Genomic DNA, 24,632 nt, shown 5'->3' on the forward strand with positions numbered 1-24,632 from the left:
AATTCACAAGATGACTCCCAGAGGTCCCTTCCAACCTAAAGTAGTTTGTGAGTCATAGGTAATCTTAATTATTTTTGGTCCGTATGATGAATAGCCATGACTACTTTTGGCTTTATTACCAATAATTTACTGAGAAAAGTTTTGATTGTGTGCAAATTTTAGGATTAGTCTTTTCTACCAAATGGCATTATATTTCAAGTTGTGTTTATAAATGTGTCATGAAAAAGATGCATAAAATACATCTAAGTATTTGCATTAGACTTGAATTGTTGGATTTCTTTCAGTACTTGTTCAGCACTGAACAGTCCCATTCATATAACAAACGGCTGTGAACAGCCACCTCTGAATCTGTGTAGTGGATGACATTGAAGCTGGTGTCAGAAGAAAACCAACTGCTAAAATCCAGACCAGATTGCTCTGTGTAAGAAACTGACCCAATTGGGAAGCGTGTAAATTATATTTTTATTATTTTTCCCCTTAAAGGGCATCATTCTATCTTTTAGCATCTCTGTATATGTGAGTTAAGCACAGTCTGCTTATGTGATAGCTCTGTGTTTCAGTCTGTGTGCCCTCCTTTTAGGAGAAAATGTCACTCCTAATTAATTTGTCGCTGTTTTTAATTATTTCACTTTTCTACCTCTCTTTCTAGATGCATACAGTCTGTCTGCTGGAGAATAACCCTCTTTCCTAGAGGTTTTGATTGAAATATCAGAAATAATTGAAAAGTGAATCCTTTAGTCCCTGTATGAAGAGCTATCTATATATAGGAAAACCTCAATTTCTAGTCTTAACTTTATAGTAGAAAGTCATCTAGCTCGTAATTTAGAGATGTAACATTTTAATAGCTGAAGAAAATGGCTGCTGGTGAAATTTGATGATCTAGGAGGTCCATTTTTACAATGCAAAAGGAGAGGAAATATTAACCATTTATATATTTAAATGTCTTGTAAGGGAAATATTTATTCCTCCTTTCCTCCATGTTTACAGTGGAACAGGTACTTTGATAGAATAGGAAAGAAAGTACCAGAAAGCAGAACTAATATTGATTTAATATTTCCTAGATTTTTTCATTAGACTATTAAGAATTGTTGTACAGTTCTTGTATAGCAATGGGTGGATGGGAACCCTACGGTTTACTCAGTATAATAAATAAATAGAAGCACAAATCCAGATTATTAATGCATCTTTTCAGATTCATGACAGGCACATTACATAGTCTTTTGAATAATAGCTTGGGCTGTTATAAAGCCAGACCTTTAGTCTGTAGATTAACCTACACTTTTTAAAAATGACCTTAAGAACTGTGAAGTGGCGAGCCAGACCTGGGACTGGAAGAAGCTGTCACTCTTCCACCACTCATCTTGCTTCTGTTTGCATCTTCACTTTGCTGGCAGAAGCAATTATGCAGTTTTGTAGGAAACTGACTCACCTGTGTTAAAATGACATCTTTATTCTGGGTTAAGGTTCTTCTGTCTTAAGGTTCAGCTATTTCTCTTACTTTCCCCTTCAGTCTGACTCTCCAGTCTTCTTTCTTCCCTTGTTCCAGCTCCATTCACATTTTTTTGTTAACCTTGATTTTTTTTGTTTGTTTAAAGTATCTCTATGAGCATCCCACCCTTTAAATGCTTAGTAGAAACTTTTTCTGATATTAGAACTCAACATATCCTACCATTTCATGCTAACCTTCCTCTGGTACATAAAATGTCTACAGTGATCTGGATTATCAAAAGCAAATTATCAGGGTTTTGAACTAATCTCCTAAATCTTTAAGTCTCGTTTTACTATCCTGGAGCATGCTATACAGAATGTGTTGGTCTTCATGTGAGGTCCCACTCTGCCTGCTGCTGTTTAAAACTTACCAAAACATCTGAGAGCCATTTACATTTTTTCTCAGGTGAATGTACCAGATATGTTCTCACAGCCCAGTTGACACAGAATGCTGAATTATTTGACTGTGCTTTTTGCTTGATTTGAGCTTTTCTCCTTGTCTCCCTGACTCTGTTGGTCAAGGTGTCAAATTAACCGTTACTTAAATGACAGTGCTTTTCTAATCTGCTGTTTTCTTCCACTTCTTTATATTCCCACGCATCTTGCCCATGGAGAACTAGATTCTAGTGAGCTGAAAGGGGGTGTTTTCTTACAGTGGCCCCAGCTTCAGTGTGATCTAGTGATCAAATGCTTTTAAAAACAGTTTCAGACAGTTGCATTTAGATGTGAAAAGACTTTTTCTTATCCCTGCAACTCACTTTAACTGTATAATACAAAAAAGATGTCCTGAAACTCCTTATTTTTATATATATTTTTTTAATGTATCTATATAGTGATTTTAAGATAGATCAAAGGATAGTCATTAATTAGCTGTGAGAAGCTGTTACATTACTTTTGTATTTTGTGTTCATTATGAATGATGTGCTGCCTGTGAATTGCCTGAAGTCTATCAGAAGCCTGGGACATAAATTTCATTCGTTTGTTTGGTACATTGTGAATAATCTTCAGAGGGAGCAGGAATTGTTTACTTGCCTGAGTATGAAGTAATGAGAAGTAAGAATTTCCATTAATTGTTATTGTTCAAACCAGTCCTGATGAGTCTTCTGAGCCTGGAATGCTATTTTAATATTATTGTTCTCTACCTGTAGGCTTGTTTTGCAGCAAAAATTTTCCGAAGACAATAATCTCAATTTAGAGCAACTTTTAAAGTTACACTTTCATTGAATCATAGAGTAATTTCCATAAGGAGGGATGACCAGAGGTAGTCTAACCTAACCATCTGTTCAAATGAAGTTGTCTAAAATTAAATCGAATTTTAATTTGAAAACAGTTAACATGTTTGCATTTCTTTCATATCTCTAAGTCCTGTTGAAATCGATTGAAATTCAAGTGCTCAGCATTTCTTGAAAAATGGGTTGCTTTTATTTAGAGGCATTAATATCAAAGTAGAAGGTCCATTCATTGTAGTTTTAAAATTCTGGCTGCGGTTTTTTGATACTTAGTGTGTAATGCTATGGGTACAGCAGAAGAATAAAGCTGCAGAAGATGAACAGGCGAAATAATCAGGGACCATGGAAAAAAACTAACTAAATTCTCTTTGTTTGTGGAAAACTAGCTATATTTTATGAGGAGAATGAGAGAATCTAGACTTGAATAGCTGAGAGACCACTCTTGATACCAGTCTGAGCACTCTGAGGGAATGACATTTAAATAAGGCCCTTCATGTTTTCTATACATAGATATTTTTAGAAAACTAAATGGTGATATTTTTATTCTGTTTTCTGGAGCAATCCTGACTAAATGGACACTTAATTTTCCATTCCATAGGGCCAGCTCACGTGGCAGTTGAGCTAAACTGCTAGGAAATATTTACAGTACCACATGATCTTTAAAAATAACTTCCCAGGCTACACTATAGATGTCTTGAATTCGTAAAATCTTTACTATTGTAGGTAGATAATCATGACATTGCTGGAGCAGAAAAGTCTTAGCTTTGCTGATTTAGACATTTGTATTTATAATCAAGTTGTTTGCATTTACTTTTTAACTTTGTAAGCAGTTTAGATTGAAATGTACCTATGCAGCTGTAGAAGGTCAGAACCTTGAGTGGGTTCATGCTTTAGGGCAAAATAGGAATTTCAGTGGCAGGGTATGAAATAACGTACAGAATAAACTTTAATTGTCAGTGCATTAGATGCCGTCTTTAAAAGCGGGTCAATTGATCTTGTGCGAACTGTGAGGTCTAGTGAACAGAAAATGCAGTCCTTAGTAGTACATGCATTGCTTAGTATAGGTGCTTTCTCTTGTCACATTAAACCTTTCAACAAAACCTAGGTTGCAATTCCATGTTATGCCTAATTTCATCCCTGTGACGACTACTGGAGGGTAACAACAGTGTTCTCACCCCACCCTTGCTTCAGATACTGTGCTTGCTTGTGACAGGGTGAGGCAGGTCATTCCCCGAGTTGATGGAAAATTAGTAATGTTTGTTCAAATTGTATTTCCATTGTGTGCCTAGGGAAGTGGGGGACAGCCAAGAAAGGGGAAAGGCAGAACAGTGCTGCTTCTGACTGGAGACTGCCCTCAAATTGAGCTGCCTATAAGGTGAAACTGCATGCAGGAAGCAAAGTGACTTAGGTGAATCAGGCTAGTGTCTGAAGTGATCCTGTTATAGTTGGTATATAGTGGAGGTCAGCAAAAGGGTGTCCCGTGCAACACTGACACTGCTGACCATGTATTGACTGCAGAACAGCCTTGGACCTGTACACTCACAGCCTGTGGCAGCAGCTGTGGTTTTGTTATAATTTTAGGAATAGAAGAGGATGTAGTTCTCCAGAACAATGAACCAGCACACTGATCTAATGTGTATATATGACTTCAGAGTCTTCAGAAGAAATTAGAATTCTTTCAAAATAAAGATGGAATTTTTCCTTTGATTTTTCTTTTTCTTAAATGTTGCCTATGTTTTGTAGGACGCAAACCTTCCTATATATTCTGACTCCTTTTCCATCTTTGCTGCTAGAGTATTTTCCCTTATTTGTTCTCAAATATTTCCTTTATAGCTTGCTCATCTTTTTATAGTACTAGATGTTTACGTAGTTAGAAAAATGATTACAGTGATTATATTGTATAAGTGCTTAGTGTTTCTCCTACTTAAACTATGTGATATGCTGCTGTTGTTTCCTAGAAAATTACTGTGGTCAGATTGGCATCAAGTCTGTTCTGGACAGTAAGATATTGTTTAAACACTGTTCTTGTGTGTCTGGATAGGGTGGCCCTTTTCAACTGCTTTTACTGCTGCAAGACTTTTTTTTAGCCCCTTGACTGCCACATGACAGAGCAAGCAGTAGATAAAAAGCTGTATTGATCATAATGATCATCTTGAATGTGGTGCTAAACAGCTGTAATAACTTACTGTATTAAGCAAAAATCTGGATAAGCAGAGTGCTCTTAGTTTTCACATAATCAAACTAGTTTCTGATATTGGTCTTTCATGTAAATATTAATGGCTCTAGTGAAAAGAAAAATAAAAATCCAGGTTTGTATTTAAGCTGAAGAGCTGTAGATACTTATGTGCCCTTAAAATGCACCCTTGTTACAAAGAGATGGTGTAAAAGAAACATTTCTTAAGGAAACTGACTTTTATACACAAGTGATGTCTTTCTCCCTCCACCCCAAACTTTTTGCCATCTATTTGGGATAACATACATATTTAATCCTGAGAGAACTGCAACCACATTTTGGGGATAGGTGACAGATTTCAGATGCATGGTATCTCTTCTAAAGAATCGTCTGAAGACTAGATTTTGTTAGTGCCATTAGGCAACCCAGGAGAGTAAGTGCTATGAGAGGTAACAGGGCATCAGAATTTTTCTCTTAACACTGTGTTATGTGGGTATTTATATTGACCAGCTTCCTTGCAGCTTCTTTTACTTGTCTTTTATTACTGTTCTTTTTAATTATGCTTCAGGATAATAGATTGAATGTTACATTGGATTTTACATTGGTGTTCTTCTAATAGCAGAAAAATACACCTCAAAGGATGGGTTTTAGGGAATTTGTGGTGAGTTTACAAGCGAAGGAGAATTCCTAACTTAATGCTATAGTGTGAAATTTCATAACTGGTGCATTTTCAAAATGTTTTTTTACCCAACACAGATTAATGTTGGGTGTTGATAACAATCCATGTGGATTTATGAGTACTTTTTTTGTCTTAGTCTTTTGCTGATATGATAAATTACTTTCATTTGAAAGTTCATTGCATTGTTACTCTTTGTGTAATTTTTTGCAGTGCCTCCAGACAGGCATGCTCTGGTTCAGCTCTTAATTTCGGATTAACTTTATGAAATCTCTCTCATGCTTCACTTTGTCCTTTATATCTTCTTGGTTGGCACTGGTTTACGTCTCATATTTGCACCTTCTGTATTTAATTACTTTACCATGAACAAGTTGACTACTCGATGCAGGTAAAACTGAGTTCACCAACTCTTAAAGAGGAGGTGTGAAGCCTTTGCAGCTGGGTGGTCTTGGGCTCTCAGTACTGTCTTGTCCTGAAGTAGTCACGATGGAATTGAGTTTGCCACAAATTTACTTTCCCACCTTCTCAGCAAAATGGGATTAGCTTCTGAGTGGGTGGTTTAGTAAAGGAACACAACCCCAACTTGTAACCACAGCTTCTGAAACCCTACTGATCCTTTAGTCTAAAAGGTAAGTCTTGTAACTCTTAGGGATGTTCAGAATGCCTGGGTTTTGTTCACTGATATCATGTAATGTTTCACTGGTTATGCTGATGACTGACACTTGGCTGGAAGTGTTGTCTACGTTGTTTTACAGGCTGTTTTTGTAACTGCTCTGTATAACCTAGGCATGCATTCTAGTTCCATGTTTTGGTTAGGAAAAAAAGTGAGTGGGCTGCAATTCACAGAGAAACATATGTAGTTTACTTTTGACTGTCATCTTTCCTGAAACCCTTTTAGGAATCACTGAAGAAGCAGCCTGCTTCTGGTAGCCATGTTTTTTTTTGTTTGTTTGTTTTTCCCTTTTCTTCTTTTCTAGTGGTGTCTTTGGTTAGATGATGAGTTACACTTTTGTTGGGGGGTGGCAGGGAAGCTATGAGGTTTCTTGTCTTCTGGAATAAGGCTGTTCACAGTGGAGCAAATTTTTCTGTCTGTCTAGAGATGGAAAGTCCTTTAAAAAACAAAACAAAACACACCTACACTCCCCACATCTCCCAGACACACCCCTTAAAACAAAACAACAACAACGAAGAACTCTGCCTGGGAACACACAGCTGTTCTCAATAGCTGCTCAGGGACTGTGGTCTCTTGCCTGGTTTCTCCTGTTTAAAAAGTCTGTATGTCTTTTAATCACGGTCACAATGCAGAGGAAAGACAGAAAATTAAATTCTGTAACTTTCACATTGATTTCACAAAGGAAATTCTCACCCTCTGCAGGAATCTATAATGAGGACAAAAATAGCTTACATGGCTTCTGTGGTGAAACAGTCTGGTCTGTTGGTGAAGTGGTGTCAAGACAAGTGAATGTTTTTGGAAGACATCAGTGATGAAATTCTATGTAACTTACTGAATGGGTCACTAGATTCCTCTCACCCCCTTTTACCTAGCTGGAACTGTGTTAGTGTGAAGTATTCATTTTGCTTTAGACATTTAGAATGTTAATTGTCTTTTATTTGGGTATTCTTTTTCCCTGATGAAAGCAAATTAAAGTGTTATTTCATGTGTTGCTTATGTTGCTCAAAATCTGGGCTGTTGCCAGGAGGGATGGTCCTGCCCTGATCCCAGCTAAGTGTTACCACCACCTTCTTTCTGTGTTCATGCGACGTGCCTGGTTAGAAAGGTGTTTTGAGTGAAAACTAATTTTAAAGAGGAGAAATACCTAAAATCTCAGTTGGATCATTGCTCTGATCTTGCTGACAGAAAGGGTAGTATGATCTTCTGTCAATTTTAGGCAGTTGTAAAACTGCATCTTTGAGGCTGTAGTTACCTGAAATGCTCTGACACAACCTGGAGGCTTGCTGCTGATGAAGAGAAGATCCTGCTTCCATTCATCACCTTTCACAGGCTCTGGTACTCTTTAGATCTTTCTGTGATTTGATTCAAGTAGATAATGTGAAAGAAAGCTACTCATTGATTCCTCCTGGATGATAAGATGAAGTGGTTCAGGAGGAGACTTGGCATGTGCTGAAGCAGGTACAAGGCAGGGCACAGAACAGGGCGGCCAGGAGCAGGGGCAGTGGAAGGGAGGATGTAGCCATTCTCCTTGAGCCATTGGGGAGCCTGGCATGGTATCGCACAGCTTCACTTGGAGTGTGGAGGCTTACAACCTAGATGTTGACAGCTTGTAGTGATAGTTGTTCCTCTTCAGTCTTTATGCTTAGTGCATGTACCAGGTGTACAGATTTGTAGATGGAAAAATCACAGGCAGTCTTGGTTTGAGAAATCTTACTGGAGGGCTTCTTGTTTGTGTGCATTAAATAAGTAAGTACAAAGATGAGTGTTAATTTTTCTTTCTTGTTTGCAGATGTTTTACTAAACTGTGTTCCGTTTCTTTCCATTAGTCTAAGCAGCCCTTTCAGAACTGATAGTATATTAAAATACAAATTACATGGTTTTGAGAATAAGAGTGTGTGTGTGTATATATATATATACACACACACACATATACAAATCTGAAATGCATAAATCAAAGTTTAGAGAAAATCTACATTTTACATGGGAAGGTTTAAATGCTGTTTATCAATACTACATGTCAGTGACTTAGAAAAGCATTTAGAATAGCTTTGCTGCTATTAAATCCAAATAATCATTGATCAGATACTTGAGTAGCCAAGATTAAGTACTGTTTTAATTACTTCCTTCTTTTGTGTGAGAAGTTGTTTTTATTGTGACAGTAGGCAAGAATAGCTATGAGGTTAACAGCCTGAAATAGCTTATTATTTTTTTGATTGTTGTTTTTTTTCCTTTAGCTGGAAGTTGTTTAAAATGTCTCTGGTGTTATTGCTCCCAGTCCAGATGGCTTTCTGCCTTTGTTTCAGTTACTAAATGTGATATTGTTAGTTAGTCACTAGTGCTACCACACATTTTACGGTTTGGCCCATGACTCATTCTCACAGCCATCTTATGTTGGCAATCAGTGTTATTCTCAGTATAAATACTTGTTCTCTCTTGACCCCTGTGTTGTCAGCTACTGGTGGAAACTGGGTGCTGACTGTAAAAGACACTAACCTGTTTCCTTGAGGAAGGAAATACTAAGTGCGTGCTTGAAAGCAAGAATAGCTTCCCAGCATGCTCAGATTGGTGTGATGATTGCTCTTCTCTTTTTAATTGAAAATTGAAACGGAATTTTAAGAGATTGCGATATCTGTGTTGGAAGTCCCTAATTATAAACAAGTATCTTATAAGAACTTTACAACTCTGTGTTGTGGTGTCTAAGTTATAGGGTGTGTAACAGCATTTTTAAGTCTTGCTTCTTTGAGCATTTTAAACTCTTGTTGATGCACTAAAGTGATTTCAACAATTGCAAATGTTGTGGAAAAACATCTGAAAGAGGATGAAAATAGAAAAGATCTTCTGCTGAATTAAAATAGAAATTATAATTAAAATACCTGCATAGAATAATGTTTTCTGTATGCTTTATAATGACAATAGCACTTTATTTTACCATGATGACCACAGAAAATAGCTGAAAATATACTCTGTGTGTATCCAAGTATGAAAAATCTTTAGTTTTAGATAATTCAAATGCTTTTACTGTGAATACTATTGTCAGTTATAACAAAATTGTAGGCAAGATTTTATGAGTAGAACTAGATAGCTGGAGGAAAAGAAATAATGTTCCATTGATATAGTACTTATCTTGGATATAATGTCCCATTTAAATAGTACATATCTTGTTAATAACTAACTTATTAGATTGGTAGTGAGGAACTATATGTATTTTCTCTGGATTTTTTTTGTGTAGATGCTGTGTTATTCTAATGGTGTAGTATGTGTTGCCTGATGGGGTTAAATTTTGTTTCTTTAGATAATTTAAGACTTCACACACTGTGCTATACTTCACACACCCATTGATAAGTGAAAGGAAGGATTTGTAAATATCTGATAATTAAGTATTTTCACACCTGTTTGATCATTTTCACCAGATTTACACCCCCACCTCCAATTGTTTTTGTTTTGATTCAGTCTGGTGCAGTGTATTGGATTTTTGGGGGAATGAGGACCTGATGGTGATAAACTATTTTTGATAATAGTGGTGATAAGAGCTCCCTAATTGTTGCTTCTAGTGAGGAAAAATATTTTTGCTTACATGTTTATGCTTTCTGAAAGTTAGAGGGGTTTTGTTTGCCTTCACTGAAAATTCTACTGTGTTTTTATCTAGTACAAGCAAAATACTAAGTGATCCACATGGTGTGGTAACAAGGTGTACTGGCAGCAGTCATGCTTGTGTGGGTCCTCATAACTTTGTGAAGGCTGAATGGAAAGGTTTTGAAATTATTTCAGTCTCATTATTCAGTGTATTTACATGACAGTTAGAGGTGAGACTGAAGTGTTGTGTCTCATATCTAAGGCAGCTTTGAACTGGCAAGCTGATAGTAGCACAGCTGCAGTACAGCTTTGGATATTTAGCTGGGCTCCATGTGAGTTTTGGACTTGCTATTCTACTGGTGACTGGTAAGCTTTAGGACATTTCAGTTCTTTCTAGCCAACCATCTTTCTCTGCTGGAGAACTTAATCTTCTGAATTTTTTCAAATGTCAGATGGACAATTTTATATATTTATGGTAACTGGAAGATAGAAACCAGTACTGAGGAATGAGCCAGAGGTGGACTTTGAACATTTTAAAGTGATGATTTAAATTGTTTAACAATGATGATCAGTAAAAGATAGCACTGAACAGCCCTTTATATTATGTACAAATTATTAATAGCTTTTTTTGTCAATAAAAAGTTATACTTCTGTAGTAATTGATTTTTGTGCTGCTGGCACATCCAGCTTTTCCCTGTGTTTGCTTAGTTATTTCATTGCAAGCTGTCTGTGTCAATCAAGGGATTACAGAGAGACTTCCTGAAGTACTGCTTTTGCTTTTCTGCCGTCAGTTAAGGATGCTGCTGCCTCTGACAATGATTTGTTTGATTTAAAAGCCTATCAATTTTGAAGAGTTGAATTTCTGTGAAATAGGAGTATCAAACAAAGTTAACTCCTGCATATCATAAAGTTTGGATTTAGTAGCTGGTGGTGTGACTTTTCCCAAACTAAGCTGTTTTATAAAGGGTAAGCTGGAGAGGGAGGGGAACGAAACACCTTTATTATGACTTAGTTGATTGCCTGGAGGCTTGTGGTAGGTTCAACTCTAGTGTATCATATAAAGGTTTCCTGGTTTCTTGTTTGGGGGAAAAATAGTAGAAAAGTACTTTGGGATTGAAAAACTGTATTCATATATGCATGTACATGTGGGAAAATTGCACAGCATAATAATTATCTGTAATTAAATGACGTGACCAATTTAAGTGATCTCGTATTATATCTAGGTATGCCTTTGTATGGTTAGCAGCTGTAGAAAGGATTATCTTTTGGTAATGGATTTTGCCTAGTGTCTTAACAAAGAGGAAAATACTGTGTCAGACTTTAGCAATGCAGTCAGCAGTAGTGACTGGATTTCAGAACACTGTTGTGCTATTTTTTGTTTTTTCCTCATTTGTCAATGAGCTTGTTTGAACCTGCTCTGTGATGTATAAAGAACAGCAACGCAGCGTATGGGTTATTTCCTGCTTTTTCTGTTGTTGCTGTAATAGGGGAAATACCTTCAGTTAAGTAGAACAGACCAGATTTTAGAGCAGGGAAGGGATCTAGAAGAGAAGGGAAGGAGTGATAGAAGTAGTGGAAAGCTGTACTAGTAGTGGAGTTGCACATTCATGCATTTTTTTTTTTTTTTACAAATGGTCATTTCCCCTATCTCATCATGTCCAATGGGAACTAGAAAGGTGTAGGGGTAACTTGTCTTTATTGGAGAAGTGCTTTACAATAGTGTTAACAACACTTCCCATGGCTTCCTTAGCTGAAGAGTTTTGTCTGGATGAAGAAGCAGCTAAATACTTCAGTGGATAGTGATTGAAAGGAAAATGCATCTTTAAAGGGTGATTATCAAAAGATAAGACTTGGAAGGGTAGAAAAACTAGAGGTAGCATTAAGAGTAAATAAAAGGGTCTTGAAATACGAAGGAGAAGTAATGAGGAAGCCAGTGTAGTGAGTTGAAGTAGATCACACGTGGGGCTTTCCCCTACCCTGCAGTGGATGTAGTTTATACAGTGGGTTGAACTCACAGGAGATGATCTTTCTTTTAACAGTGAAAGCAAATGGAGATAAAAGTCTTTGGAGGAAAAATGTCACTTTTTAGTAGAGTTGAAGGTGATTTTACTGCTATTAACATAGACTTTCCAGTGGAATCTGTCACTCTGGCCACATCTGTGGGCAACTAACAGAAAATCTGCAAAAACAAAATTATGGAATTGATCGCGTGTTTTTATATTAAATATTGTCATGCTTTGTCCAAGAAGTTTGCTTGGATTGTATTTTATGTAGGTAAATATTTTTTAGAGAAAATCTAAAATTAATTTCTAACTTTGTTTTAGCTAACCTCTGATTAGCTTTTTCTCTTATTACTTTGTCTTAATGATATAAACATCTCAACAACAGTGCTTTACCAGGCCAGTGCTTTTATAATACTGAAGGGAATTAATGAGCAAAACTATGCTTATGTGTTGTCAGTACTGGCATTTGAGACCCCAGACTTGCAAGCTGAGCTGTACAAGCAGGCTTATGTAAACTTTTCAAAGGCTTTAAAATGTGTGCCTAATTATAGAAGGTTAAGTATACTGATTTTTTTTTTTTTTTTTTTGCCCCCCCTAAGGCCATGTGGTTATGATATTATTGAGATTCCATAATGCCTCCTGCCGTGACAGACAGCCTTGACATCTGGGCAGTGGATTCACAGATTGGTGCTGATGGCTCAATATCTGTGGACTTCCTGTTGCCCACTGGAATCTACATCAACCTGGATGTCCCTCGAGATGCCACCATATCTCATATTAAACAGGTAATAGCAAACAGTCAACTAACTTAGAAGTTAACTTGTATTTGGAACGAGTGCTGTTTCTGATTTTTATGTGTCTTTTGGCAAATCAAGTAATGAATTTGAGTAGACATTAAAAATAACATATTGAAGGCACGTGCGTAGCAGGTTGATTAATAGATGTGTATGTGTCTGGGGGTTTGGAATATTTTTGGGCAGATAGCAAGGTTTGGAGGAATTATTTCTTGCTGATGGTTACACTTCAGCAGAGATTATTCTAATAGCTCTATATTAATATTGTATTGCTATATCTAAACCATTTTTTAGCCCATCAGTAATACACTGTATGTTGATTTAACATTTCTCTGATTAGTGTGCAAACAGGAGACACCGTGTCTAGTTTGATTTTTAATATAGAATTCACAGATTATGCTCCTTCTTCTTTTGATTGACACCAAAGATGGATGCTTTAAAAACTGTGTGCCACTTCTTAAATATTGTACACAAAGTGCCTTGTTAGGGCTTCACTTAAAGTGAGGGAATACTCAAATCAAAGGAAGGGAAGCATGTAAGGAAATAACCACAGATGTTAAAGAATAATCATCTGACTTTTTGTCACATAATGTCCATGTGAGGGCATTTAGAGAAAGTACTGTGGAATTAGGTGGTGGGTAAATTACAACACCAAGTAATCTGCTCTTTAAGCATAATAAACTTCAAAAAGAAAGAAGTGTGATTTCTCATTCCATTGCATTGCCTGGTAAATGATGACATTGTTTTTCATTCCTATTCAGTCTGACAGTATTCACTTGTTTGTAGAAATTATTTCCTTTGTATCAGCAGTAGCTTAATATAATTTATTGTACTCCTAACTTGAAACTTTCTACACACTGAAGTATTTTTTTTATACAGCAGACCATTTAGTATTTTGGGAGAAATTGGAGTGCCACTAGAAATTGAAGTGATCCAAGAATTAAGTTTTGTGCTTTACTGAAATACTTGAAATCTAACTGGGAAAATGTCATTGTTGTTTTAGTAAAAGAGTAATCTGGGCAACTAAGGTTAGTTGGTGAGTAAGATAGTGAAATAGCTGATAGTGATTTCAACTGATAAAGAGTTTAAAAAATGTGTGTAAGTGACAACATTAAGGGACTTGAACTAAGCTGTCTGGTTTTCTTGAAGGTTGTGATACATTGAAACCTAATGGGCTGTAAAGAGGTATTGTTGATATTTAGCTGTTTTTCAAAGAAGGAATATTGATCATAGCTACAGAGGTCTTTCATGGAAATCACTGTATTTGCCAACAAAACAATAATGAAGACTTTGGCAATACTGGATTAGTAGCTTTGCTCCCACCATATTGCTATGACAAGCCCTAATTTGTGGACTCTTGGATGTATGAATAGAGGACTTGAATGCAATTATAAGGAGTTTATCTTGTACGTGAAACTGTTAAGATTAAAATAAGAGAGAAGAATTAAAATAGCCAATTATTTGAGGGCTGAAGAATTCTTCATTTCTGTAGCCTTTATAATTCTACCAGGCCAGTACTTTGAGTGATGGCAAATGGCTGCTTTCAGTGGAAGTCAGTTTCAGGGACTTCATGGCTTTTTAAATTTTGCAGTCATTAAGGGATGTAATAAGTACCAGTAGCTAGAAATTGAAGTCAAACAACTTGAGAGGAAGAAAAAGGTCCAGATTTTTAATCAATATAATTAGCTATTGGAGAAGAACACAGGAGCAATAATGGAGTTAGTCTTTTGATACCTTTGAAGTTGGAATTTTTGCTCTGCACCAAAGGTAGTTCCTGGAATCAACTCTCACTCAGCTAGGCAAAATATACTTGAATACATTTCTGGAAGGCAGAATTCAGTGTTCAAATCTATGAAGTCTATGGAGGTATGTTCAATTTAGCTTCAATTGTTTGAAAAGGTGGTTTTGCCATAGTGTTATTGATCCTGCAGTTCCTGTTTCAAAATAAGTTTCACTAACAAATCCATAAAATGTAAACTTACAATTAGGACAAAAATATTCTCACAGATAAAGATTTGAATAGTATTTAGGTTGGGAGAGCTCTTTTTAATTCCAATTTTGATTTCTGCTAAGGTTTTAATACGTTTTATGTATTTGATATATTGGTGTTACTTAAGTTGTATTCTGCTACTTAAATATTCAGTTCAGTAAAGCATTATTTGGTGTTCTGTAGGTGACTTGCATGTCTTTAGTGGCTTGTCAGTATTTTTAAAATAAATTTACTTTAAGCTTTTCCAGACAACAGGAATTTTTTTATTCAGGAAATAGTTCCATAGTGGGAACTTGTTGTCTATATATTAAAATACTGGGAAAAGAAAGTATAGATGTGTCTTGAGGGAGAAGGGTTTTGATAGGAAGCTGTAGGAATGGATGGAGGAGAGTGACAGTTTGGTGGTCAGTGTCAAGAATATCTGCCTCCAAAGTCAGTAAGTGCTTTGTTACTGTAGTGACAGCTGTGGTCCTGCAACTTTACTGCAAATAGGGCTGTATTGGGTCAATCCCAGGATCAGTGTCAGGATGAAGGTTAATGCTGCCCTTCTCTCATCACCTCATAGTACTTGTCCCTGTGCGTTTTTGACCCCTGGGACATTTATGCACACAAGTTGCTGCTTTAAAATAAACTCAAGATAGAGACTACAAACAAGACAAAGTAAATATGTAATGATTTATAGGGATAAAAATGAACCAAGTTAGTAAACATGTTACTCTTATGTTCTTTTGGGAAGGTAAACGAAAAATGTTAAGGTCAGTGCCATAAGGTATGTCCATGGTTTCTTGTTTTGCTTCATTTATTTCTTTTTTTTTTCTTTGCAGCTGTTATGGAAGCAGGCACATGCCTATCCACTCTTTCACCTCCTCATGGAGATTGACTCTTACATGTTCTCATGCGTGAATCAGACTGCTGTACATGAAGAATTAGAGGATGAGACGCGAAGACTTTGTGATGTTAGACCCTTTCTTCCTGTCCTTAAACTAGTGACAAGGAATTGTGATCCAGGAGAAAAGTTGGATTCCAAAATAGGTGTCCTTATAGGCAAAGGTATTTACATTTAATTTTTTTTTAAAAATGAGGGTAAACTTTATTTTGTATGAGGGTCTTAATTGGGCAGGTAACAGTGGAAAAATAAAACATAAATAAAAATTAAGTATGTCTCTGACAATTTCCTTTTCTCAAATCAATACTGATATAGTTTAAAAGAATTTGAATATTCAAGATGAAACATTCAGAAGTTGTTGAAAGCTACTTTCTGTAGTGTATTTCAGCACTGTGTTGTAGTGCTAGATCAATCAAGAGCAAATTTTATCTTACTAGATGAGGGAAAAAATCTATGTTATTACTAAGTGAAGGAAAGCATAGTCCCTGAAAAGTGTTATCTTAATTATCCTAAGTGTGAACTGGATACACAGAAGGAACTAGAAATTATTATGATTTTGTTATACATGGTTTCTGAGTTGGTTAACAATATAATTCTTGTTTTTGCTCTCAATTGTGGCACTGATTTTCAGCAAACAATGAAAAGCTATTTTTAAAGGTTTCACAGTAACTTGTTCTTGATGTTATTTCAGAATTTTCAGCTTTTAAATCTACGCTTGGTTATACAATCAAGATTGACAGGGTCATGTGAGGTCATACCTCTTGTTTTAAAACAATGAACCATTGTTAGCTCTTTTATAAAGACTGCAGGTTTTGTTTAGATTTCAGCAGTACACTGTCTGCCTATTTTTTAAAACTGACAATGGAAACAGTTAGCCAGTTTAACCATTCAGACATATTCTGACAGATTCTGAGAGATTCACATTCTTTGATTGAATATTTTGCTTATCATAGCTGTGTGAGATCCTTCCTCATGCAGCCCCCGTTCTGTACCTTAGCAGTGGAAAAATGTGTTCCTGTCTTAGCTTCTAAACTTAGTGTTTTGTCCTCAGAAGGTGTTCAGTGCTTTGTGTAATTTGGACAGTGTCCTTCAGAGTTTGTGAGAAAAGAAAGAAACACTTGTAGGCCCTATACTTCCCGAAGCACTGAAGAATCACAGCTATGTGGATTCTCTTTGCATATTTTGCAAAAGGAACTTTACTGGTCTTGGATTGGTTGAGATTTCAGTCCTGTCATTTTCACTTGACTAGAAGATTTTAATCACAAGGAAAGTTCAAGAGTAGATTTTTTTTTATTTACAGTCCCACTATATCCTTCTTTTTTGACTTTTAAACAAAATCTAAAACTTGATGTCATCTTTTAGTTGAATTAAAAAAAATAGCTTGCAAATATTTCTTCTCCTCTTATGATCCTTATGATACATTTGCTGTGCCTTCTTTGCATTTGCTCTTGTGAGGAGACTTAAAACTTTCCAAAATATCTTGAGCTCAGGGTGATGTTGGCTTTTCCATTTAATAGTACCTCAGAGATGCATTGGTTCTTCCTGTTTAAACTAAACTCTTATGCCAGGTTGCATAGGAATTGTACAAGTAACTTTAGAAGTCCACTGATATACAGGACAGTGTAGAACTCAACTCACTTTTGAGCACTCATTTGGGATGGAATGTCTGAAGAAAACCACTGATGTAACCTTAACTTAAAGATAATAAAGGTTGGAGTGTAATGGTCAATAGGTGGGCGGTATTTGCACAAGTATGTATCCTTTTGCTTCCTTGAATTCTTTCAGGTCTCCATGAGTTTGATGCCTTACAAGATCCTGAAGTGAATGACTTCCGAGCTAAAATGCGGAGAATCAGTGAGGAAAAGATTCAGTCACTAGTGGGTCTCTCCTGGATGGACTGGTTAAAGCACACATACCCACCAGAACAGGAACCTGTTATCCCAGAGAGCTTCCAGGATAAGCTCTATAGTGGAAATCTTGTAGTGGCTGTTCATTTTGATAACTGCCAGGTAGGAATGATTGCTCGTCATTTCATGTACTGCTCTTGATCCTGATCTGAATTAGCATGTGATTGATCAAGGATGTAAAAGAAATAGAATATTCACATTGTGGTGTTTGCTTTAAAAGGTAAATGCTTTCACCATGATCCTTGACTCTTGAAAGAAAGGATGTGAACCAAACTTCTAAAGTCACAATGTACAACTTGTATATTCTATGTTATTCCACATTTATTTAAACATAAAGTTCAAAGTTGTCAGGACTTTTTTGTCAATTGTTACTGTATTGCTTCACTAACATTCAATTTTAGTCTTAGGGGATGCTGGTGAATTGGGAGGTGCCATATTCAACGCACTTCTCTGTTTGTGATTCATTGTTGAACATCTTTGGGGTTGATCTGCTCACCAGTTGAGCAATACATTTTTAAAAAAGAGGAATTAGTATTCCCTATGCTAGGCATGCATATAGGCTAAAACATTGGCTGAGACTTAGAGTTACCTTTTTGTTTTGGCTAATAAATGCATAGCTTATTTTTAAAATAAAACCCCTTTTAGTTTCCACATAAAATGATTTATCTTCAGTTTCTTGATGTTGAAGTTGCTGTGATTCTACTTGAGTCCAGCATTCCCATTCATTTTTGCACAGTGTTCTTTGGGATAACAGTGAGGAATCAGCATTGGAAACCTTAGAATCCCACAAGTGTGTAAATGTATCAAGCTATATTTGGTGTCTGTTTTGATCCAGATGCTAGATACTGATTTTTCTAATAATTCAGCTGGTTTTATTTACAAAACTGTATTATTTCTGATACTATATTTTTAAACTTAAAAAATAAAAAAAATCCAAAATGGTAAAATCATATCTGAGTCTGGAAACACGGAATGCAGATGTGAGTACTAAATTTGGTTACCAGTAAGACTAGCTGATGTTGGATGCATAGTTGTTTTTATGATAAAACCTTTTTTCCAGTCCTCTTTGGTTTAGTAGAGGACTGCCCAGGAGTTGAGAATATCTGTGTGCTTGTCAGCTTTTGATTAAAATATCATGTATATATGCATATGATAACAGTACAAAAGCAGTGCAAAAGTTCATGCTGGGGTATAATGGATTTGCCTGCCACTGTAATAGCTTAGGCTGCTGACATTTCAAATGCTTCAAATGCTTCTGCTGCCAGTTCTGACCTTTAAAGCTATGAACAGTTCAAATTTGAGCTGCTTTTTAGAGCAGTAAACTCTGTTCCAGACTTTGCTACTTGCACTGAGTACTAGAACCATCTCAGGGGAATTAAATAGGAAAGCATATGGGAGCTGTTGTGTTTTTTCAGTAGGAACGCTGCAAGATTGAGAGAAATTAAAATGCTTTTTGTCTAGAATGCGTGGATGAGCTGCAAAAGCCACCTCATTGTCTCTGGAGCGAGTGAAAGAGACTAATCCCCATTTCTGTGACATGTGTAAAGACCTACAATTTGAAAGTAAGGCAGCTGTCAGAGAGCATCGTCTTCCTGAGAAGAAAAAGTGGCATTCTCTGTCTGCCCACTACCAGTTATGATAGGGGAAGAAAGCCTGCACAGTTTGGTGGCTTTCTGAAAGGAGGAAGCTGTTGTGAACCATGCAAAAACTGAGGAAATACAGAATTAATCTTTTCTGACTTCAGAGTTAGATTTTTCCATTAGAGTATCTTGGCTTCTTACCAGTAAACTTCTATATAAATAAAGCACAAGTCAAAAGAATATAAGCCAGACAACACTTCACACTTGAAAATAACTGGTTTTAGAATGCTTTCATCTTCAGGAGTGTGTGTGTGTAAATAAAAAAATCAAAACAAAAACTCAGAACTTACTGAATCTACCTTTCTAAATAAGTGTGTGCAGGATATAATGTGGTAGATTAAAGGAGGTGAAAGATTTCACAGGAGATCTTTTACATTAGGAATTTTAATTTAAACTTTTTTATTATTTAAAAAAAAAACCTTTTTACCTTTTTAGAATGCATCAAAACCAGAGATACTCTGGAAATACGTACATAGCTTGTAAAAGGCTTGATTAAAAATTTTCTTTGAAACTGCAGTCTTTCCATGTTGTTTTCAGAATGCTACAGGTATTGACTGATAGCCCTCTTTACTGTATTCCTCCAAACAAATGGTGCTTTTGTGCATAACTCACGTAACAGTTTCTTCTGCTTTATTTCTTAAGGGTTGATTTTTTTTTTTTCTTCTGAGTACAGTGGTACCTAGAAAGATGATACTTGCTAGTGGCCAGAAGGAAATAAAATTAACACACCTACTACTGCTAAATACTTTGAAATGTATGCATGATTTATTGTTTCCTTCATTTACATTCTAAAATACAAGCTTCTAGATCAATATTCTGATCAAATGCCTTAAATCACTGCTGAATCAATAAGATAAAGTTCTGTGTTCTTAAAAGTATTTCCAATACTATAAAAGTTTGGGAACTGACCATTTTGCAGCTTTTAGGGTGACTGTTGTTCTGATTACACTGAAGATATAGACATCAACTGTAAGTGTTAAATAGACTGTTTTTAACAGTTAAGTATTTCTACCTATTTTATTGTGTATGCTGTGATGTAAGCCTTGTACAGCTGACTATGACAGGTTTGACATTCAATATTCCTGTTTGTGTTTTGTTAGGATGTATTTAGTTTTCAGGTGTCTCCTAACATGAATCCCATCAAGCTGAATGAGCTGGCAATCCGAAAACGTTTGACTATCCATGGAAAGGAAGATGAAGAAGTTGATCCTGCTGACTATGTGCTGCAAGTTAGCGGAAGGCTAGAGTATGTTTTTGGTGATCACCCATTAATTCAGTTTCAGGTACATAAAGCTCTTTGAAACTTATCATAACAATTCTCTGGTGCGTTGGTCAAAATTTGACCTTGCTTCCCGTGCCATGGGATGGTCAGCTATGCTGAATTGTAATACACTTCTTCCTCATGTCTGCAGCCCTCTCCAACTGTAAAATATATATTCACCATTTCCTTTGTATCTTTGTGATACATTATTTGTTTCTTTGATTTGGAAGTTGCTGTAGAAGTAGTCTGCTAGCTGATAACAATTATTTTCCATGGGCTTTTAGTATATACGCAGCTGTGTGATGAACAGGACTCTTCCTCAGCTGACTCTAATTGAGTGTTGCACCATAAAGAAAATGTGCGAGCAGGAGATGATTGCCATCGAAGCTGCCATAAACCGAAAATCATCCAACCTTCCTCTTCCTTTGCCACCAAAAAAAACAAGAACAATAACTGTAAGTTGATATGGAGAATATCTAATACCCAAAAGGAACAGTGACTTGTGGAATATAAATCACAGTGCCTTGGATTTGTGCTACTACTGTTTTCCAGTGTAGGTCACCTGGATCTACTCAAAGCCTCCTGTTGCCTGTAAGAAGGTTTACATCAGAAATAGCAGACCTTGAAGCTTTTCGGAAGCTTCTTACCTTCCCTCACCTCATCCATCCCCCTTCCCCTCCCCTCCCCCCATTTCCTTTTCATTGATATTGATTCTATTTTTAATCACAACCTAGAAGAGTGGGTAATAATCTGTCACCAGCAACTGGTGAAGTTATTGCAGAGAACATGGAATCTCCAGCTTCAATGCAATGTGTAGTCTCTGGTATCTTGGGCAGTAGTAGTTTGTGATCTCTTGTATTAGTCCAGATATCTTGCATGTTGTTGCCACTTCAGTGATGGTAACTTTTGCCATAATACACATCTAACTTTTCTTTAATATGGTGCTTCCTGTATTGCTAACCTTATGGCCTTACAGCACAGTTATAATTTATGTACTGTCATTCTAAGAAATGTGGACAGACTTTGCCCTATTACACACTGTATATATTCAAAATAAACAATAAATTTGAAGGGTTATTCTGCATTGTCAGCAAGTACTCAATGTATTATCATAGAATACCAGGTTGGAAGGGACCTCAAGGATCAGCTGGTCAAACCCTTCTTGGCAAAAGCACAGTCTAGACAAGATGGCCCAGCACCCTGTCCAGCTGAATATTGTGTCCTGTGTTGGGGAATCCACCACTTCCCTGGGGAGATTATTCCAATGGATAATTGTTCTCATTGTGAAAAATTTTCCTCTGTGTCCAGTCAGAATGTCCCTAGCAGTAATTTGTACCCATCACCCCTCATCTTTTCTATGTGACTCCTTTTAAAAAGGGAGTCTCCATCTTCTTTGTAGCCACCCTTTAAATACTGGAACATGGTGATAAGGTCTCCCCTAAGCCTTCTTTTCTCAAGGCTGAACAAACCCAGTTCCCTCAGCTTTTCCTCACATGGCAGACTTCCCAGTCCTTTGATCATCTTTGTGGCCCTTCTCTGGACCCTCTCCAGCCTGGCCACATCTTTGTTTGTATAGCAGAGACCAAAACTGAACACAGTATTCCAGGTGTGGCCTGACAAGTGCTGAGTAGGGTGGGATACATACTTTATTTGTGCTGGCAATGCTCTTGTTGATGTGGCCCAGCACCCTGTTGGCTTGCTTTTGCTGATGCAGAAGTGTTCACACCTGTTGAGCTGCTTGTCCAGCAGGACTCCCAGGTCCCTTTCCACAGAGCTGCTTCCCAGCCAGGCAGATCCCAGCCTGTGCTGCACTCCTGGATTATGTTTTTCCAGGTGCAAGACCTTACACTTGCCCTTGTTGAACTTCATAAGGTTCTTGTTTGCCCACTCTTCCAGCCTATCCAGGTCTTCCTGCAGGGTGGCTCTACCTTCCAAAGTGTTCACTTCACCACTCAGTTCGGTATCATCAGTGAACTTTGTCAGGGTACACTTGATCTTGTCATCTGGATCACTTATGAAGATATTAAACAGTGCTGGGCCAAATAACGATCCCTGGGGGACCCCACTTGTGACAGGCTGCCAGTTTGGTAATGGAACTGTTTCCCCCCACCCTCTGGCTGCGGCCTGGCAGCCCGTTCCCCACCCACCCCCCAGACCACTTGTCTAGGCCCTAACGCATCCGTTTCTCTAGGAGCGGGCTGTGGGGAACTGTATCGAAAGCCTCAGAGAAATCAGGTAGACAGTGACCACTGCTTGCCTCACATCAACTGAGCAGGTTACTTGGTTGTAGGAGGTAATCGGGATTGTCAAGCATGACTTGCCCCTGGTGAATCCATGCTGGCTTTTCGCAGTCATGTGCTTCATTTAACTTGTGATAGCCCCCCGGAGGATTCATTCCATAACTTTCCCAGGGACTGAAGTAAGACTGACAGGCTTATAATTTCCTGGATCCTCATTTAAGCCCTTCCTGTAGATGAGGGTGACATTAGTATTCTTTTAGTCTTCTTGCTCCATCTACTTCCCTTTACCTTTGAAGGGGATGAACTGTTTTTGTCCTTCCAGGAAAGCATTCTTGAAAAGCTCCCAACACACTCTAGCTCTTCTATTTTCTATGGAAGACTCCCATGGAATCCCTTCCAAATCAGCTCTGAGCGAGCTGAAGTTTAGTCTTCTAAAATCTAAAACCTTTGTCTTAGTACTAACCTTCAGTGTGCTCAGCAGGATCCCAAACTCCACAATATTGTGATTACTGTAGCCAAGGCTAGCACTAGCTGAGATATTATAAAGCAGGTTTTCTGGGTTTGTGAGTAGCGAGTCCAGCAGTGCCTCATTCCTGGTTGGCACATCTAAAGCATGATGAAGTACGAAGCAGCAGTCCTCTACACATTTCAGGAACTTGATGGATGATGTGTGAGCTGCTGTATTTCTATTCTAACAAATGTCTGGGTGGTGGAAGTCACCCATAAGAATTAGTTTCTGTTGACCCAAAGCTTACTTAGTGACCCAATTATTGCTTTGTTGACCTTACTGTCTTGGTTTGGAGGTCGGTAGCAGATGACTACTGTAAGATCCCCGCTGAAGATGACCCCTCTGATCTTGACTCAGCAGCGTTCAACAGGGTTTTCGCAATCACTGTAGTTGACTTCAGGGGTCATAGCTGCATTCAAGGGTCTCATTAATGTAGAGCGTGACTCTTCCACCTCTTCTTCCCTGCCTGTCTTTCTGAAACAGCCTAGAGCCATCTGTCACGATCCTCCAGTCATGTGAGTTGTCCCACCATGTTTCAGTTATTCCTATGATATCATAACTTTCTGAAAGAAAGTTCTGAAAGAAAGTTCTGACAGAACTGGGCGCGGCACTTCAGTTCTTCCTGTTTTTCCCCCAGGCCGCACGCATTTTTCTCCCCTCCACCCCCCTTTCAACTGAGTGTTTTTTCTAACTTTTTTTCCCTTTATGGCATCTAGTGTGCTCTTGTTATGATAACCAATTTATTTTTTAAGATTTCAAATTTCTATTTTTAAAAATGCATCTCTCTTAGTTTGTACTTATGACTTTTGCTTAAACTGCTTAGCTTGTAAAATAGGTCTCAAGATGTTACATTGATTAAGAATGAACTTGTATCTTTGTTTCTCTTCTCAGAGTGTATGGGATATTTCCAACCCTTTCAAGATTATTCTGTTAAAGGGTAATAAACTAAATACAGAAGAAAATGCCAAAGTAAGTAACTGCATAGTATCAGAAGATGTTCTGTTCATCATTTTAATGATTTTCAGTGTTTACTGAACTCAAAATCATTCCAATTTCAATTCAGCAAAGGTGTAAGCATTTTAGTTATTCCCAGTTATATTGGTAGGATTGGTTAAAATCTTGCTTTATTGCTAAAATATTGCTTTATTGTCTCAAGTTGGATATGTACATTAGAACATTAGCAATAATCATGGACAGTACGATGTGAATGTTCATATGATACTTGATTTTTTTTTTATGATGGTATCTATAAATTACTGATATTAGTGTGAAGTAAGCTTATTCAGACTAAACTGTCAAATGTCTGACAAACAGTAGATTAACTCTTAAACACTTTTCATTGGAACATAAGGTGTTTTTTGTAGTCCAGAGTATATTCTGTGTGTTTAAGCATGGACTGCATGCTTCTATACAATCTGTTTTTTATTTTCTAAGCATGCTGAACACAAAAAAAAGCTGTAGTATCACTTCCTGTAAAAATGTACATGACGGGGCTACTGATTCCTTTACAGACCACAAGTTGGTAACACACGGGAATTTATTGCATAACTACTTTAAGACCTTACATTTGCCTGAGAGGTAGAAAAACACT

At 37.1% G+C, this 24,632-nt stretch overlaps 1 protein-coding gene across 6 annotated transcripts in view; it reads left to right on the top strand.

Annotated features, from left to right (window-relative positions):
* The window catches only part of PIK3CB (phosphatidylinositol-4,5-bisphosphate 3-kinase catalytic subunit beta), a 111,057-nt gene that overhangs the window by 50,792 nt on the left and 35,633 nt on the right, over window positions 1-24,632 (top strand). For all 6 annotated transcript variants that reach the window (XM_033001622.2, XM_042799203.1, XM_042799190.1 and 3 more), the window contains 6 exons: window positions 12,415-12,600; window positions 15,424-15,649; window positions 17,271-17,494; window positions 20,133-20,315; window positions 20,578-20,748; window positions 23,933-24,010. In XM_033001622.2, coding sequence (XP_032857513.1) covers window positions 12,448-12,600; window positions 15,424-15,649; window positions 17,271-17,494; window positions 20,133-20,315; window positions 20,578-20,748; window positions 23,933-24,010 — 1,035 coding nt within the window. In that variant the 5' untranslated portion in view covers window positions 12,415-12,447. The remainder of the gene's footprint in view (window positions 1-12,414; window positions 12,601-15,423; window positions 15,650-17,270; window positions 17,495-20,132; window positions 20,316-20,577; window positions 20,749-23,932; window positions 24,011-24,632) is intronic.

The sequence above is a fragment of the Tyto alba genome, unplaced genomic scaffold (genome assembly GCF_018691265.1).
Source record: "Tyto alba isolate M040663 unplaced genomic scaffold, T.alba_DEE_v4.0 Super-Scaffold_10, whole genome shotgun sequence".
NCBI classification, from domain to species: domain Eukaryota; kingdom Metazoa; phylum Chordata; class Aves; order Strigiformes; family Tytonidae; genus Tyto; species Tyto alba.